The 19,372-nt window shown below is 44.4% G+C and overlaps 1 protein-coding gene across 1 annotated transcript in view; it reads right to left on the reverse strand.

The window, feature by feature from the left end:
- LOC135910988 (ice-structuring glycoprotein-like) overlaps positions 1-18,841 on the reverse strand; it is a 37,554-nt gene extending 18,713 nt beyond the window's left edge. Inside the window, exons 1-3 of the mRNA XM_065443063.1 lie at positions 18,824-18,841; positions 17,109-18,096; positions 16,515-16,546 (exon numbers count right to left, since the gene is read on the reverse strand). Coding sequence (XP_065299135.1) covers positions 16,515-16,546; positions 17,109-18,096; positions 18,824-18,826 — 1,023 coding nt within the window. The 5' untranslated portion in view covers positions 18,827-18,841. The remainder of the gene's footprint in view (positions 1-16,514; positions 16,547-17,108; positions 18,097-18,823) is intronic.
- Positions 18,842-19,372: the final 531 nt, after the last annotated feature.

Here is a 19,372-nt window from a genome sequence, read left to right on the forward strand (position 1 = left end):
TGCTAACATTCATGCATCTAAACGCAAGGTCACGGCTGAACAAAAAAGATGAAGTCAGTGTACTAATCAAATTATGTAAGGTAAAATTTGACCTACTGATTGTGATGTTCCGGCGAAGAAGAAGAAGACAGAAGAGACAAGAACAAAAGGGAGGAAGAGAAAGAAGTGATCAAGATGGATACCTGTAAATAAATGAGTGTATTTTAACTCGTACTTTATATTTGGCGCAGCCGACCATGTGGCTTGAAGTGACGTTGGCAAGAAGAACAGATGGGCAGACGACCGTGAAGACCTACCAGCTTGACGGCGAAGATCCAGTGCTTCTTCAGGAATCAGCGATTTCATCGGAACTGCTTCGCATCATCGCTGAGAAGAGTCAACTGAACGAAGCGGCCCTCGTTGAGAAAGGTGTGGTAAGAATCCATGCTTCTATGTCTGAATTTGAGGTTATGTTTCCGGGACATTCAAGGATAGATTCCAAGAACGAGACTGAGCACACGCATAACGCCTTGTTGCAAGCGCTGTTTCAGCAGCAGACCACGCAGTATGAGCAACAGCGACTGATTTTCGAAGCAGTTAGCGACTCACTAAGAGCACAGAAACCACATCAAGAAGAGTTCAAGCCCGACAGTTTCGATGGGGTGTCTAATGCCGCCAACTTGTGGCTCAGATTTTATGAATATGCATGTGCGCAAAACCACTGGACGTCATTGGACGACAAAGTGTGTAACATGCGCCGTTTTTTATCTGGCAATGCCAGTAAATGGTGGGACATGCGAATCGCAAGTCAATGCTGTGATTCATGGCAGAAGTGGAAAGATAGTTTTCTTTCTGCTTTTGAGCGAAATCCGGTTGACAGATGGGACGACGCATTAGCTTTCAGACACAGAGAAGGGACAGTCATGGATTATTTTTTCGAGAAGAGACGTTTACTCTACATTGCCGACCCTAATCTACCGGACTCTGCAATCCTTCCCCTGATAATTCAAGGCATGACTAACGAATCGCAAAGAGAGGTTTGTGTACACCGTCCAACCTCCACGGATGACTTACTTGCTTGCCTTAAGTATGTGTCCAGTGATTTTCTGATTCACGGTTCCATCAAAAGGCATAGTACTCCACCACTGAGCATTGACGCACATGGCGAAACGGTAGAATATTTTAATACCGAGTCCGACCAATGTGACACGATGGAAAATGTATACCTTCTGAAGTCAAATCTCTTATTTGTTAAAATGATGGTAAATGGAAAAAGTCTGGACTCCCTGGTTGATACTGGAGCATCTGTAAGCCTGGTAAATCAAGAAATCATCCAACCGAGCAAGGTGTATGAAGGAAGAATAGTTAGTGTTCAAAGCTATGATGGAAAAACTAGAAGGTTGCAACACTGGGCAGAAGTAGAGGTTGAATTTGGTGGACATCACCTAAAAGTAGATGCCCTTGTCATGCAGGGTGTTGATTTCCTGTTTCTTTTATCTCGGCCTGATATGAAGCGATTGAAGATGAATATTTCTTGGAGAGACGAAGTGACTATTGACGGATCATTTAAGCCTAACTTGCGTGGAATTGAAAATTCACATCGAAGAGTTAGAAATGCTGATGAGATACTGCCAAATTTTCCCGAACTCATTTGTGTTGAGACGTACCCGCCAGCAGCAGATGTCTTCGAGGTACCGTTTAAGCTTCGTGACGTCACAGTAGTGCGTAAAAAGCCATACAGTCTTTCCCACGAGAAAAAGACCTGGCTAAAGGCCGAACTGCAGCAAATGCTAAATGCCGGTATTATAAGGCCATCAACATCCACTTTCGCGTCACCAGTCACCATAGTACCGAAAGACGATGGCTCATTTCGCCTTTGCACAGATTACCGGCAGATCAACGGCCAGCCTGATTTGTTTCCTTTTCCCATGCCCCGAATAGACGAGATCATCAATGAAACTGGTGGATCAAACGTTTTCTCTCGGATCGACCTCTGTAAAGGATACTGGCAGGTGCCACTACAAGAAAATTACAAGCAGTACACTGCTTTTGTAACACCTTTCGATGTGTACGAGTACAACCGCTTACCATTCGGTTGGAAGAATTCTGGAGCTTGGTTTCAGAAAATGATGAATGGCATTCTTGATGAGCTCCTGGGAAAGTTTTGTAACGTATACATTGACGACATCATCATATACTCACGTACAAGAGAAGAACATGAAAAACACCTCTCGTGCGTGTTAGAAGCCCTCAGCAAGTCAAAGTTAAAGATTAACAAGAACAAGAGTGAATTTTTTCAGACAAATGTTGTCTTTCTAGGAAGAGTTTTTGACGGCAAAACTAAAACAACCAAAGAGGAGTCTATACAAAGGATGAAGAAGCTCGTCAAGCCATATGACCTACACTCACTCCGTGTTTTCCTCGGACTCGCCGGTCATTTTCGTGCGTTCATTAAGGATTACGCTGCAAAGACCAGATGCCTCACCAAGCTGACGCAAAAGGATGTGCCATTTATCTGGAGTGAAGAGTGCGAGAAAGCGTACGAGTACCTTGTTGAAGCTATATCGTCGGATCCTGTGCTTGTGCTACCTGACTTCAACAAGCCTTTCGAGCTGTGTACGGACGCTTCACAATATGGTACAGGGGCCGTTCTATATCAACGAGACACAAAGGAACAGCAAGGACGCCAGCTCAAGGTGATTGGCTATTATTCTTCTACGTTCTCAAAAGCCCAAGAACATTATACGACCACAGAAAAAGAGGCTCTGGCTGTTGTGATGGCACTCCGGTATTTCATAAGCTACATAGAGGGTCGTCATTTCCGGCTTTTCACTGACAACCGAGCGTTAACCTACCTCTTGGGATTAACCCAGCCCAAGGGCAGAGTGGCGCGTTGGATCAGTGAAATACAACAGTTCACTTTCGATGTAAGCCATCGACCTGGTGATAAGCTCCCTGACGCAGATGCTCTTTCCAGGCTTCACATCACAGAAGTGAGAACATCTGATCATGAACATGTTTGCAGCTTGTGGGAAGGCACCGAAGACCTGACTTGCAATAATGGCAAATTTTGTGTGCCAGGAACTTTGGTGAAAAAGGTTTTGAAGCTGTACCATGACAGCCCAGAGTCAGGAGGGCATGATGGATTCTGGAAGACTTATTGGAAGATAAAAAGTCGATTCATCTGGAAAAATATGAAGGAAGATATCAAGAACTACGTGCAAACATGTCACCAGTGCCAAATTAACAAGGCCAAGTATCGTCCAAGAGGGAATCAAATGGTCATCGCTAATCATTCCCAAGTCCCATTTGAAGTAATTCATCTAGATTTTGCCGAACTAAAAAAGCGAGGTGAGGGAGTCAGTAAGACTCAGGCATTCCTTGTCGCAATAGATGAATGCACACGCATGGCAGCTGCAAAGCCTGGAAAGGAAGACGCCAATTCTGTTTTGACGTTACTGGAGCGGAATATCTTCAAGAACACCAAGGTAGTGGTCTCCGACAACGGGCCAGCTTTCCGCAGTAAGAAGCTTCAAGAATAGGCCCGTGATAGAGGAATTGCCCTGAGATTTGCCACACCCTACCATCCAGAAGGAAACGGCCTAGCTGAGAGGCTCATTCGGGATTTGAAAACATTCATCGCAATTTACCAGGATTTCCATGGAGGATGGAAGTGTGCCTTGGAAGCAGCAGTCAGGCACCACAATCATTCTCATACCATGGGATTAGGATGCACGCCTAACTTTGCTGCATCAGGCGAAGCAACTTGGCTACCGGCCGACTACGACCTTGGAATCGTTGGGAAAGTAGATCTGCAGGAAAGGCGCAAGACGGAAGAGGAGCTTGCACGCTACAGATCAACAATGAAGAGACACTTCGATCTGCGACATAGCCCAAAGATGCCTGTAATAGAGCCTGGAGATACAGTTTTAGTCCGGAGGAGTTTAGATGGACCGAAGTCCAAATTTTCTGGGCCCTACACAGTGATAAAGACCGTCAAGCAACAAGGAATCTTGAAATCGCTGCACTACTTGGGACTGGAAGGAAAAACTGAAATAGCAACAGTGGGAAATGTCATACCCTATCATCCCAGGAGGGATGAAAACCGAAGTCCGGGAGGATGTGATGTTCCGGCGAAGAAGAAGAAGACAGAAGAGACAAGAACAAAAGGGAGGAAGAGAAAGAAGTGATCAAGATGGATACCTGTAAATAAATGAGTGTATTTTAACTCGTACTTTATACTGATCTTTACCGAAACTTGGTAGAATGATGACTCGGAACATTATATACCTCAAGGATACGAGCATTTCTTCGTGAACCGCAGGGGAAGCAGAGGTGGCGGCGTTGCAATTTTAGTTTCTCTAACAGGGTATGACATTCTTAGAGAATATAGCACAGCTAGAAAAAAATTATGAAGTCTAATGCATAAAGAAAGAAAATACAGTATTTGCGGTTTTCTATCGACACCCTAATGCCAGCCACTCTGCTTTTTTTGAGTTTTCAGATAACCTTTTTTCATGCGTAAATGAAAGCGGCTATCTGCGTATAGTGGGCGGGGATTTCAACATTGACATGCAGACCAATTCAGCACCTACTGCGCAATTTTTATCTATCCTAGAGTCCAATGACTTCTGCAGCATAAATAAGATCCCCAACACGTGTAACCCTCAATACATCATCATTACTAGACACTTTCATATTAAATTCGACTATTGATAGCACGACATCATCGGGAGTCATAAGTTGTGATATCAGCGATCATATGCCTATATACCTTTTTCTAGAGCGTAAAGGCACCGTTAAAAGCACGTGCACTGAAGAGACAACGTGCCACAAGATATCGGCACAAACACTAGATAAATTCAGAGAAGCAGCGTGCGAAATGAACTGGAGCGATATTTTTGCCATTGAAGATGCCAACGAGTAAGCTGATAAGTTTATGAGCAAACTCAAAACGCTGTACTTCAAATCATTCCCGCTTGAAAACTCTCGGAGTCGAAGAAAGTCGCGCAAGCCATCGATTTCAAAAGAAATCATTAGGCAAATAAACCAAAAAAGAAGCTTTATCAGTCGTTCATCAAGTCGAAGGACTTCTCAAAGTGGAAATAATCTAAACAGTTTCGGAATAAATTGAACAAAGAAAAAGGCGGAAAATGACTACTACAGCCATATATTTAATAATGAGTGCATGCGCAGAAGTGACAAAGTATGGAAAAAAATAAACGAAACACTAAATCGGAAGTCAGTCGATACACGAACAGATACGTTGAACATTGATGGCACTTTTGTAGGTGGTACAGAACTTGCGAAACGATTTTTTTTGTTAAAGTAGGATGCGTAGACCACGACATTCAAGATACAATGCATGCAGATTCATTAAGAGAATCTTTATTCCTAAAGCCTCTTAGCATCCCTGAGGTGATTACAACATTTTCATTCTTGAAAAATAGCCACAGTCGAGACGTAGATGATTCAGAAATTAGGCCAATTATGTGCGTCATAGACTTACTTGCACCTGCTATAATGCACATTTTTAATATTTCCCTGTCAACCGGAGTTTTCCTGCGTAATATGCAGGTAGCGAGAGTAATCGTTGTTCACAAAGGAGGTGACAAAATAATATTGGCAATTATCGGCCTGTATCTATACTTCCTGTGCTATCAAAGGGACTCGAAAAAATTGTCAACTTTCGTATTCACAATTTTTCGCGAAAACATAGCCTGCTGACCGACTGTCAACAGGGGTTTAGGAAAAAGCGGTCTACGGAAACTTCTTTAACCATACAGATGAAGCTTATTCTAGAGAACATGGAAAAAAATTTCTGAGTTTATGGTTATACTTAGACTTCAGCAAAGCCTTTGATAGGGTCAACCACAAATTGCTGCTGATAAAGCTGGAAAAATATGGCTTCCGCGGAATAACACTTGAACTTATCCGATCTTATTTAGAAAGCCGACATCAATTTGCTGAAATTAATGAGTACAGGTCACAGATGAAACCTTTGACAGCGGGTGTGCCCCAAGGTAGCATCCTTGGCCCAATACTGTTCCTTTATTACATTAATGATGTTGTACAAGTGAGCGATATGTGTAAATTTGTCACGTATGCAGATGATTGCTCTGTTTTCTTTACCGGTAAAGATTTAAAAGAAATAACGCCTATAGCTAGCTCCGTTTGTTATGTACTTCAAGCATGGTCTAAGGCAAACGGCCTCATCCTCAATGAAACCAAAACAAAATGCGTTATTTTTCATGCTCCGGGAAGTTCTACCACATTGCCAGATAGTATCGTGTTGGGTCCGTATAAAATTAACATTTCGTCATCCATAAAAACCCTAGGTGTAATATTCACAGCGCATATGCCTTGGAATGAACACGTTAGTCATGTTTGCTCAAAGGTGCGAAAAGTTCTTGGTGTGTTAAATCGGAATCGAAGTGCACTACCTTTTAAAGTTAAGCGTCTTATTTATCATGCACTTTTCCATTCACACGTCAGTTACTGTTCACTTATATGGGGTAACACTACAGCCCAAAATATTCAAATGCTGGAAATACTTCAAAAGAAAGCAATTCGGGTGATAGCGAACGTTTCTTTTTTTGAGCATACGCAAGAGCTTTTCCAACAAAACAGAATAATCGGAGCCCGTGACACATATAAATTCAAAACGTTACTAAGCTATAGAAATACTATGCTGGGAAAACTCGACTCATTCGTAACCCTGGCAACTCTACAACAAAATAGAAGTACATATTCATATCGTCACCAGGCACTATGGCATATTCATTTCTCACGTACTAATTATGGCTGCCAACGCCTTAAACATACACTACCTTCCCTACTTAACTATTTCAACCAGCAAAATATTGATGTGCTATCTCTAAACAAAACTAAAATATTGGATTTGTTCTTATAGATGTGTATTGTTAGCTGCTCTAACTGTTCCGCAGAACTTATCATGTACTTTCGTTGCGTTTGTACGTTCACACTTGTAACTATTATTCCTACAATCAAGGTTTTGGGCAGGGTTTGGGCTGTAAACTGGATGCTGTAAAGAGCGTCTTGGCGAAAAAAAAAATCGACGATGTGAGGACGCCCTGGGCTACATTGCCGAGGTGTCTGTCACGAAAGCAGCAGTCCATATGCCGATTACCTTTTTTTCTGTTTTTTAACCTGGACGCACATATGTATTTGCAAGTATGTAAACTAATTTCTAAAAAGAAAGAACGTTTACTGATGGTAACGTGTGTTTGTTGTACATGTCTGTGAAATTTGTTATATTTATTTATGTATATATATATATATATATATATATATATATATATATATATATATATATATATATATATATATATATATATATATATACATTGCTTTTGCATTCTTATGATACATGCGACGGAGTCTGTGTTAAATAATAATATGCAACAGATTGTAATTGTATACTGGGAGTTGTTTGACACAACTGTATTATATTTAGTTTCTATGTATTAACACGAAAATGTCGATGTATTTCTGTGTAAAAATACTCTTATATCCTCACTTTATCAGTGATTGTATTGCTACACCAGCCGCTACCGTGCCTATCTGGGAGACCGAAGCTTTGTCAAGCCGCAGAATTTTCGGCTTTTTTTCCGGCTCTCCCTTTTTCACCTTGTACTGAGTGGTGAAAATATAAAAATGATGATGATGATGATGTGTATAGGCAACTTTGGCCACTGAGTATGTGCTGGCTGCTGCCTTTACGAGTGGAAAACTTCGACCACTGGGTACGTGCGACTCGGTATGTGCCCGAGCAGATATCTTTGCCACTGGGCATGTGCAACTGCGGGTATGTACCCAGTCTGGGGTGAACCCTGCCGTGTACAATAACACCGAAAGACATACTAGCTGGTGTGACTTTGCTGTGGAAAGTTTCGCGCACCCTAAACGACGACAACAAGAAAAGGACACAAATACCAGCGCAGACTGAGAACTGAACTTTATTCCTAAAACAGCACATATACACCACGAGAACCATCTCGTGATCACCACGGACGGGCAACGAGCACCTGCCCTACATTGTCACAACATTAAGAAATGCAGCATAAACGACCAACTACCTTCTATTATTGAGAAAGTTAGTTTCATTGTCATTAAAAGCGATAGACGGATGGCTAGCGCATGCTGCCTGCAGTCTAGGAAAGTTACAAGCTTCTACAGTGTCTTTCATTGTCTGATCAGGCTTAAGATACAGTATCGTCGTTTGATCGAAAAATGGCTTATACCTGGCCAACTTGAAGGGAAGGACGTACACACAATTGGCAACGCACTGCGCGCAATGTTCATCGAGCACTTGTAAGCCATTGTTGACCAAACCGCTATTTTGTAGCTTAATCCTAATCAGATAATGAGAGAAATTGTAGACGCTTGGCACATATCTACACTGCAAATAAAATGTGCTAGCCATCTATATATGGCTTTGAATGACAGTGAAATGAACTTGCTCTATAATAGGAGATAGTAGGTGGTTTATGCTGCATTTCTGAATGTTGTTATGACGTGGAACTGATGCTGTATTGCCCATTCCCGGTGATCGTTAGATGGGTCTCGAGGGTGCATATGTGCTGTTCTAGGAATAAAGTTGAGTTGTCAGTCGGCGCTGGACTTTGTGTCGTTTTCTTGTTGTCATTGTTTTGTGTGCGCAAAACTTTGCACAATGAGGCCCTAAATATGCATCTGCAAGTGTAACACAAGGGGTTCGAAGCCTCAAACTATTCACATATGTTTAGTATTTTCCGTGCGTGCACCTGTAGTCTATACTCTTCCCTAACCGATCATGAGACAACGCCTTCCTCCTCGAGACGCAGGCAGCCAACAGCTGCAGGCGACAAGGCTGCGCTTGTGGCATCCGCTATTGCTGCTGCCTGGCTAACTCAAAGAGGCTTCAAATCATTTAGATTCCAACATTTCATTGCATCTTCATGTGTTCGTTGGTGACAAATATACGACGAAGTAGATAATGGAGCTAGATTACGTTTAGGGGTAATGTAACTTCTTATGTTCAATTGAAATGAAATAAAAATCATGCTGCACGCAACCCCCATATCCTTGCATGTAGTCAAAACTTCCCAGTAGGACGGTGCATGTGAACACAACCCATGTATACACACATGGCAGGTACAATTCGTCAGTCTCTTTATTTACAGAGCACAGCACTGCTGTGCCCTGGCACCACATAGTAGGACGAGAGACGCGCCGCGAATTCTATCCGCCCCGATGGTGGAACTTGCAGATCGAGCTAAAGCTTTAGTCGACAATAAACTTTGATGAATAACAAGACACGATGTGCTCAACCTAGTCGAAACGTTCCGCAGGGCCACAATACCATGACAGAGATGGAGAGAATTTCGCTGACACGCGCGTCTCGTATCCTCTTCTTCATCGTAGTCTATAATATGCAAACGCTCACTTTTTTGTTAGCAAATTGTTGCTATGCGAAGCGCTGGAAAGAAACAACCATCCAGCAAGTCTAAAGTGCAGGTACCAACATCACGCACAATTTACGCGCACGTGTGAAAATCTGCAATTAGCCGCACTTACCCCCATGATTTCTCGATACCCATCTTTGTAAGGCTACAGAAGTGGCCAATGTAGCGTGTCGATGGAGGTTCTTTTGGCAGGACCAAACAGAGCGCCAGCGCCTGTGGGTGGTTGAGGCAAATTAAAGATCGTGCTTGTTTGGAACCCTTTGCCCATATTTCACTCAGCTGTGTTAGTAGCATGGCCTAGCTACCCTCTACCATAGTAAGTACTAAGAATTTGAGAAGTTGCAGATGTATACATATAATGCGTACTGCAAAGCGAGCGCTTGGCATGTGACTACTGATGCTGAAGTAGTTGAGTTTGCAGTGGAGCTTATGCAATGTTTCTTACGCAGTGTAGTTGTGACATTGCGATTGACATAAGAAATGCTCGCCGCACCAACTCACACAAAATGTCCAAGACGAGAACTTATTCATGGGTTAGCATGTGTATGTATTACATGACACAAATAGCTCTAGTTAAAAGGAAATAATGGGATTACTGTCCACCGGAATATCGTTAAAGGCTTTCACAGTTTAGGCCTGTTTATAGGGGACTTGTGTAATGCCGAGAACCCTGTTCTCAAGTCAGGCAGCGGTGCTTTCTTCCTATCACTGTGAGGAATAGATCAAAAGCGGACTCCGGTTGCCAGTAATTTTCCCCACCACGTACATGCATATCTTGCCCCGTTTCTCCTGCGCTCCTTCGCTGAAATTCTATATGGAAACCTGTAGGTGCATGGTCTTTGCAAGCGTTGTGTGCACGCGTACAGTTCTCGCCCTAAGGTACACATAAGTATGCAAAATTCGGTACGCCATTCAAGGCACCGATCCGACCTGTGATGTCGGGCGCTTCGTGGTCCTTCGTGGACGTTCTAACATTTAAATCTCTGGCTATCACCGCTTTTCCTTTGTAACAATCACCGATACCCTCGTGGGTCAAGCACGCTAGCATGTAAGACATGCCCCATTTCGCATTACAGGGAACCAAACTTGCATTCGTAGGACCAAGTTCTGAGCCGAAAAGATATGTGCATATCAGAACACCACAGCAAACTTAAACCTGTAGCAGAGCAGGCGCAGTCAAGAAATATTCTTCCCTAAATCTGCCCTCGCCCACTGGTCTATCCTTCACGATGGGGACGGGAACCCAGTGTGGGCACAAGGTTGCCAGCAACAACGTCAGTTGGGGCTAGGCCAGGACACGAGTAATCTCTTTACGAATTAAGCATCTCTATATGATGCCAGCACGACCGCAACGTAACTTGGTCAGATCGCGGCTGTTCGATGAGCTTTTCGATATACTACATAAGCGCCCACAGTTCGAAACAGTGCATACCCTGAAAACTTATTTTCCCTATCCGATGAGACGGATTACGTTGACAATTTAAGAGATTTTTATGTAGCCCGTTGTTTATTGATGTTTCGTAAGAAGCGATGCAAGCGCGAGCAGGGCCTCGCAAAGCTTTCTGAATGGCCCAATAAAAAGCTGTCCTCATTTACACGAGGTGCATTTTTTGGTTTAAAGATAAATAACATTATATACCATGACAGGATTTCTGTCGGCTGACGAGAGATGAGGAGCACGTAGACGTAGAAATGAATTCGGGTGGGCCGAATAAGTGGTCCGAAAGTGCGTCACCGTGCGAGAAGGGCTCTCCGAGGGGTCAGAGCGGCGCTTAGGTCATGCGGGCCCCACGCAGGTGAGCGAAGGGTGAGGACAGTGGTACCGGTATTTCCGTTGGTCCGCTTCCGTTTGCTTTACTTGCGGTGGCTTCTGGATGGTCACGGTGGCGTGACAGCGAAGCGTTAAAGTGCCGTCAGAACAGATCCTGAGTGATGTAGATTGGCTGGGCGACGTCGTCTGCGTTCAAGAAATGATTGAGGCAGCAATAGTGGCTAGAGGGGTGCGGAAAGCAATGGCGACTCGACCAGATAGGAAAGTCCAGCGCTCACCGCGCGGATCCAGGAACATCAGCAGCAATTTTTGGGCTGCTGCGCTGATAAGTACTTCGAGAAGTATTTCGTTATCGACTGCTGGGGCACGAGATCGCTTGTGGTTCCAATACGACACTCAGGATCTATAACTTAGAAATAAATATAAACAAACATCATTGTTTCCTCCACCCAAACGTTAGCCTTTGTGGGTCCAGAACTATACATAACAAATTGATGCGTGTATCATTAAAAATATCATTAACACCTTAATCAGACTGATCTTACAGTCTTGATTGTATATCCGTTACACATGAGCGATCCACGGATGACTCAGTGGAATAAGAAAGCTTTTCGATTACTTCCTTCTGTCTGTTTCTCCCCAATTCCTTCCCTACTCAGAGTACCATGTCTGCGATATCTATACGCCAGCTGAAATCTCTGCATTTCATTAAAGGGTTCTCTCTCTCTCTCTCTTCTCACTTATTTTCATCTTGGCTTGTTTCTGCATGAATATTTTTAAAGGGGCTGCGTAGCAATATTTAATTGCAAAGAAGCGCCTAATAACAATTTCAGGCTACTGAACGCAGAATTGTTTTATAAGCTTCGGTACAAATACATTCAAAAAGCAAACCGAAGTACTCCCCTCCTTAAGGCGGTAGCGACAAATGTGTCGATTCCACGGCAGCCTATCTATATCGTTCCATAACCGCAAAATGTCATCCACGGGGGAAACAATTGATCGGCTCTACCAGCTGTGCTTCCTTTACTTGAATTTATTGCAGGGAGAAGAATCTAGGTATGAGCTACCCAGGTGTACTTTCGATCGATGAGTATTTGCTGCAATTAAGTGTGAAACCATGCAAGAACAGACCCAAGTGACAGAACACAGTCCATCTCATTGGAGACAAAGGGAGGTGGCCCGGTTTTGTGACGCAGCATGGGAGACTGGCGAAGTGGACAGGGCGAGAAAATGTTTCGCTAATTTCGAAGGAATAAGGGCAGGAATAGAAACGACGCAGAATCCTTTATCCAGTTTTATGAAATAGCGTCCACGGTTTTTGACGATTTGCACCTCAGTCTCTGAAGTGCTGTTTTTGCTTAGAATATAACAAATGGCATACGCGTAAATTCGTGCAAATTATGTGTCGCGATGGGCCATTCTTCAGGCTACTACTTTACGTTTTCGCTCCGTCGTGACAAGGGATCCACTACTAGATCTTCTTGGGATGAATACGCGAAGTTTTTAGGTGGTAAGCGATTTTTACCACTCATTGACTGCATTGGCTAATGATATGTCCAATCCTATAACTGGCCGCATAAAAACTGACTCTCACCAACTATTGTAGCATTTTTTTAAATATACGTTGTTTAATTATACGGGCCATTGGCTTGGCGTTCCTGTTGCGTTTCGAGAGTGATTAATGAAACGGAATAGCCAATATGTCTGAAATTCATTTGCTAGTGCCTCAGTCGTCGGAAATACAAATGAAATTCGACTTGACGCGTCTTTTGACGGCATTTTAAAGTAGCCATTGCGGAGGATTGCTCGAGAAGATATGAGCTGTAAATCTCTAAATAGTTGAAATTTCATCTATTATCCAATGTTTGACTAAACAGTTCGCAACCACCGACTTTTCGTGGTGACCGGCATCAGAAGCGAAGTTTGGGAATCACGGTGGCACAAACAAAGCGCTGTGCCACGTGAACGTGGACAGCTGTATGAGGCTCGGTAATTTCACTTGGGTGTGAAACAACTCACGGTTTGTGCATGACCATCCCTGTAGCCCTTTAAAAATACATTGTGAAGACGGAGTTCAAGAGGGGAAAGAAAAAGTTCGTTATATTCATTATTTCGTTGCAACCGTTATTGCCCTTGACTAAATTGTGCTCAACGGCTCGCAGAACAATAAACATCTACACAAGGAGATGAGTTACGGGCCAATAGAACCACATATGCAACAAAATTTTAATGAAACATAAAAAAGTATAATAAAGCAATCTTCCGCCCACGCAACACACAACTTCGCACACTGACGTGACTGCCTGTACGATAGCGGCCTTCTGTTCCTATGTTGTGATTGCTGTTCAGCTTCCTACTTGGCCTAGCTACAGCGCCTTGAAAATGGAGACATTTCAACGTGGTAGAAGAAAGCTTGCACGCTGGGACGCGAACAAACTCCATCGTACTAGGGAAACAAGTGAGACGCAACACGACGCTCGGAATACGCACCTGGTCCAGGCTGACCTGCCGCGCTCACCAGGCTTCATCCGCTCCGCAAACGAGGAAGCCAACGAACTCCGCCGCGATGGCTTGGCTTGCCTCACTCGTGGCCTCCAAGACCGCACCGGCGTCGATGCGTAGGAAGCAATGCCTTGCATACTTACCAGCTGGAATTGGTACACTTAAATATGTGCTCTGCAGTAATACAAAAATAAGTTATTTAACACAACTGCATTAATTATTCAATTGAGCATTTTTATTTCTCGTGGACCTAATTTTCACCTCACTGAGTAGCTTAGATCAAAGGCTAGAATTGTGCTAACTGACAAAGGAAATAAAAAAATGACAACTATTCCACTGTCTGAAGATGCAAGGGCAGCGAAAGCTGACGACAGCCAAAGCTCTAAAACGAAACTCAAATTGCTTTCGCTGCATTCCATCCTCACAAAGTGGAATTGTTGTCAATTGTTCTTTCAACATTGTGGGAAGGTTCTTAATCGGTGGTCATTCCTCGCCGGCGTCATTTCATTCACGTTGCTCTTCCCTCCAGCGCTCCTCGAACGCATGTTGTTCTTCGGGTGTATGAACTATACATGCCCATCCAATCAATAACGCAGCTGTTTTTAGCGCCGATAACTCTTATGCTTCTATATTCGTGTAACCAATGAGCACGATGAACACATATTACAATCTGAATTGATTACATAATGGACTGGGGCCATAAAAGTTTTAAGGAAACAATAAGAAATGCAAATTCATGCATGTTACTCGCACAAACGAATGCCTCCCAGTTTATAAACTTAAAGGTAGTAAACTTGAACAAGTTTCATGCTGTCGATATCTCAGAATTAATATAACGTCTGATCTAACATGGAAAACTCATGTCACCGTTATAATTATTATCACAAATCGATTGCTCGGATACTTAAGTAAAAATTTCAGCAAGTCTCCAACAGCACACAAATTGCTTCTTAAAAACGCTTGTGTGACCCAAATTAAGGTATGCCGCTGCTGTTTGGGCATCTGACCATGATAACCTTGTGCGACGCATGCAACAGCAATGAGATGCTCGCACATATAATATTTGTCGGCCCGCGATATAGGGCCCAGAGAAAAGTGATGTGCAAAGTACTGGAACAGTTGGATAATCGTCCAGAACTCAAAGCTTTGGGTCCGCGCTTCCAAAGAACATCCGCGCTAAAGGCCTTGCTCGCGTTATTAAGGTTCCTGCGGTCAACGGTGCTTCACGATAGACGGTAACAACGCCGAACCCTACCGCTCTATAGTGTACGCGGTTTGTTCGTGCTCGTCTGTCTTTCTCCCTACCTCCCCCTTCCGCTCTCTTTCACTTTTCATTCCCCTTAGCCCATTTCCCTGTGCAGGCTAGCCAACCGGAACTACCTCTGGCTAACCTCCCTGCCTTTCAATGCATCCTTTCTCTCTCTCTCTCTGTCTAATGCACTTGAACTGATTAAGAATAAAGCCACACATTTTATACTGGCCAATTATTTTCGAATGTCCAGTATAAGGCCAGTAAAAGCCACTTTAGCGTTGTGGCTACGCACTATCGCTACGCAAACATTTTTTTGCTTATGCTTACTTAAGAAAGCCTACCATCATCAACATCTATACGCCTAGCTCATTCCTCCCCCTACAAATAATTCATCGCGGGTTGACCCCATTAGTAAAGTAGGGTGTGCATCCTATCCTACGAATACATTTCTATACCCTTTCATACTGAAATCATCACGTGGCTGTAACCCCGTTCTTGCCACTCTTGTTTCCATCACGGATCATTCTTTGTTCAGAACATCCTTATTTTCATTTTTGCATTGTAACGAACTGCTCCACATTGCGAGTCATTTCGTTTAATCACGCTGCTTGTTTGTTGTTTTGTGGTTACTTTCTTGTACTTTGCCTTAATAGCTACTGTATTAACATTTCTTTATAATTTTCTATAACTTACAGTTGATTTGTAACCACTCCTCTCTACAATGCATTTGCCTTTCAGTCTATTGTAAATAAATAAATAAATGAATAAACCTTGACTTCACGCTATTTTTCAGGGCGAGCGTTCTAATTTGTTCCGCATTTTGACATCTGCGCCGCAACACTGCACCCGTACGTCATCGCACACAAAGCAAACAATGAAACTAATTCTGTATGGGTTCGTTACAAATCGCGAAGTCCAATTTCTGTTGCCGGATGCCAAAATAACTACAGAGGTTTATTCATATACAGCTTTCTCTCTAAAAACAAATTTGTTGATTTAAACAAAAGCGTTATTATACGCACCTACAGGCTCTTCCGAGTTCTTCCATGTCACCTTCACCTTCACTACGCCACCGCTTTTCCACACTTGGCACATATATACTTTTTCTACATTGACACTCCTCATAACGACGGTTACACGTGGCACGCGAATAAAGGAAAAAAGAAAAGAGCAAGAAGCGCCCACTTCCAACTGCTCTTTATTTGCAGACGAGCATGATTTATATGCGCACCAAAGACATAAAATGCAGAAAAAAGGGTAATATCGAGAGCTAGTGCATCGTTGATAAGTCAGACAATCGATCACAAGCAGATTACAAAGTTGCACGTTTCGGCGACGACTTCGTTCACCGGTATGCGGATCAAGAGGTAACAACAGCTCCTTTTCGTAAGTTCGCCTTTTACTAGCAATTACTGCTGAGGAAATGCAATTCCGAATGAACTTCAGGTCGCTTCGATGTATTGCCACCAAACTCATCGCAGGCTTCGCTGTTTCTCCGACATTTCCGACACATAATCACGGCGAACGTGAAAAGGAGACTTACATTCGGTGTGGTGTCCATTTGAGTGCAGAAGGCTAAAAAGAAACACGAATCTTCTCAACACAACGCGCACGAGTTCAAGCCGAAAAGGCTCACAATGACGTGCGAACGTGAGGAATGCTGAGCGCCTTCGGAAGCACATGTGCACTAGCGCCCCCTGCCAATTGCAGTGGCGTGAGTGCCTGTGTTCCAATCGCAGATTTTCTGTTACTCGCCGACTTAGAGAAGTGCTGCGGCTAATACTTCGTCGGCCACATTGAATCTGTAATTGGGATTCAGTATTAAATTAAAACTGTTCCTATGGTGTTATGGAACACCATAATTTCTTTAACAATGCGATCATGTCTCGTATGGGGTAGATCAGTCAAGAAAGAAAAAATATCAGACAAACAGTTTATTCTGCCATAACAATGATTATACATCATTGAAACTAGAAAACCTGGTTGTCCATGACTGTGTGGTTTCTGTGTGGTCCAATTCTCTAGAGAAAGCGGATTTCTGGAAAGAGAACAAAAAATACGTGTTAGCACTGCGAGAATACGGATGAGATCGATACCAGATAGAATTGTTTGCTACAGGCAACACAGCGGAACTTACACTTCTTCTTGCGGAGGAGGGTGGAGTAGCTGAGGGGAGAGCCAAGGCCGTAGCCGTAGTTCAGGCCATAGCCGAGGAGACCGTGGCCGTAGCCGTAGCTGCCGGCACCGTAGCCGAGGGAGCCAACACCATAGCCGTAGTAGGCTGGGGCAGCGTGAGCAACACCGTAGGTAGCAACGGCGGGGGCAGCGTGGGCAACGTGGGAAACGCCGTAGGTGGCGACGGCTGGGGCAGCGTGGGCAACGTGGGCAACTCCGTAGGTAGCGACGGCTGGGGCAGCGTGGGCAACGGTGGCAACAGCTGGGGCAGCGTGGACAGCAGTCACGGCTGGGGCAGCGGCGTAGCTGGCGACCACTGGAGCGGAGTGGACAACCTTGGTGACAGCTGGAGCAGCGTAGGTCTGCACAACTGGAGTGGACTGGACCACCCTGGTCACAGCTGGGGCGGCGGCGTAGGTCTGGACAACTGGAGCAGACTGGACCACCCTGGTGACAGCTGGAGCAGCGGCGTAGGTGACAGCTGGAGCGGACTGGACCACCCTGGTGACAGCTGGGGCAGCAGCGTAGGTCTGGACAACTGGAGCGGCCTGGACCACCCTGGTGACAGCTGGGGCAGCAGCGTAGGTGACAGCTGGGGCGGCGTGCACAGCGGTCACGGCTGGAGCGGCGTGGACAGCGGTCACAGCTGGAGCAGCGTGGTAGGTGGAGACGGTGCGGGTAACAGCTGGAGCAGCGACGGCGTAGCTGGCAGCGGGGGCATATCCGTATCCGAAGCCAGCACCGTAGCCGGTCAGGCCAGAGTAGCCAACTCCATGGGACAGGCCATAATGGGACAGACCAAGGCCACCGTATCCAAGACCGGAATAGCCGAGGCTGCCGTAGCCGAGGCCATAGCCGAGGTTGCTAGCGAGGGTGTAGCCTCCGGCAACGTGACCAACGTGACCAGCGAAGGCGCTGGTGGCCAAGGCGAGGACGATGCAGGCACGCAGCTGTAGAGGAAAAGGAGATTCGAATGGAATTCTGGGGTGTTACAGACTAGAACCAACAGTTCATTATGAGTCACGCAGTATTTGGGGACTCCGGATTCATTTCGGCCACCAGGAGATCATTATTGCACCCACAATATTAGAGACGTTGTTCTATTTTGCCCCCATCGAAGTGCGTCCGCCGCATCTGGGGTTTTATACAGCCTCCTAATGCTTAGCAGAGCATCATAGCGGCTAAGCTACCGTGGCGGGGAAGTAAAATCCATAACGTCTGTAGAAGCAGTATTCATGCAAATTTGGTCGGTGAGCATGCGTTTCTAATTTATTTCTTCCATGAACAGGAATTATTTGTTTCTTCAACTTCTTTGTGCACATTCACTGCAAGTTGCAGCAGGGAAGGCTATCAGGTCTTGTCTTTTCAGGTAACTCAGGCGCGAGCTACTGAACAGTGAAACGACTCCTGCTTGGCATAAAGCCTAAACATCGTTTAGGTAAGTAATACTTTCGCTTCCAGCAAAAATAAATGACTGAAAATAATTGTGTGCTTCTTTATTACCACCCATTTATTAACAGCGGGTATAATCTGATTGTTGAATGAAAAACACCTTTAGTAAACCTAAAAATTTATGGTAACCCTACCTCTAAGAAAACGATGCTTTATAAAGCAATGCTTTCAGAATTGTAGGCGTGACATCGCCTTGTGAGAGTGAAGAGGTCAGCGGTGGCTTACCATTGTGATGTTCCTAATCCCTCGGAGGAGCAGAAGCTTCTAACTGGGCCCGCTTTCGAGCCTGCTTTTATACCTGGTAGTTGGCTTCGAGAACAAGTTAAGAACTGGCTTTGACTGAAGGCGAGGGAGACACAACGCCCATTTTGAGATCATCAATACTCTCTCCATCGTCGCTTAAGAGAGCCAGCATGCGCCACAAGTAATGTTAAGGAGCTTCCATGTTTTATACCTGCCTAGTTCTTACTTTTCTTTACGTAGTGAGCGCCCAATTTACATATTTTTTTACTGCACATTTTCGCCACTGTGTTCGGCCGTGCAATAGTACGTGATGGAGTAAAACCGGTGTGCAATCTAGAAGTGCTCAATTACTTATTCAGTTCGCCGACGAACTCACACGCGCGAACACTAAGATCACCTTTGTTCGGCCTTCGGAAATTGTGTGATATGCATTGAAATAAGTGCGAAAGGAAATGCTCTGTTCATACCACAAGGTGCGAGAATAGCCACGCGCAGCTATCTAGTGCACTGTACTATAGCAAATAGATGAGA

Source organism: Dermacentor albipictus, chromosome 2 (genome assembly GCF_038994185.2).
Source record: "Dermacentor albipictus isolate Rhodes 1998 colony chromosome 2, USDA_Dalb.pri_finalv2, whole genome shotgun sequence".
In the NCBI taxonomy this organism is placed as follows: Eukaryota; Metazoa; Arthropoda; class Arachnida; order Ixodida; family Ixodidae; genus Dermacentor; species Dermacentor albipictus.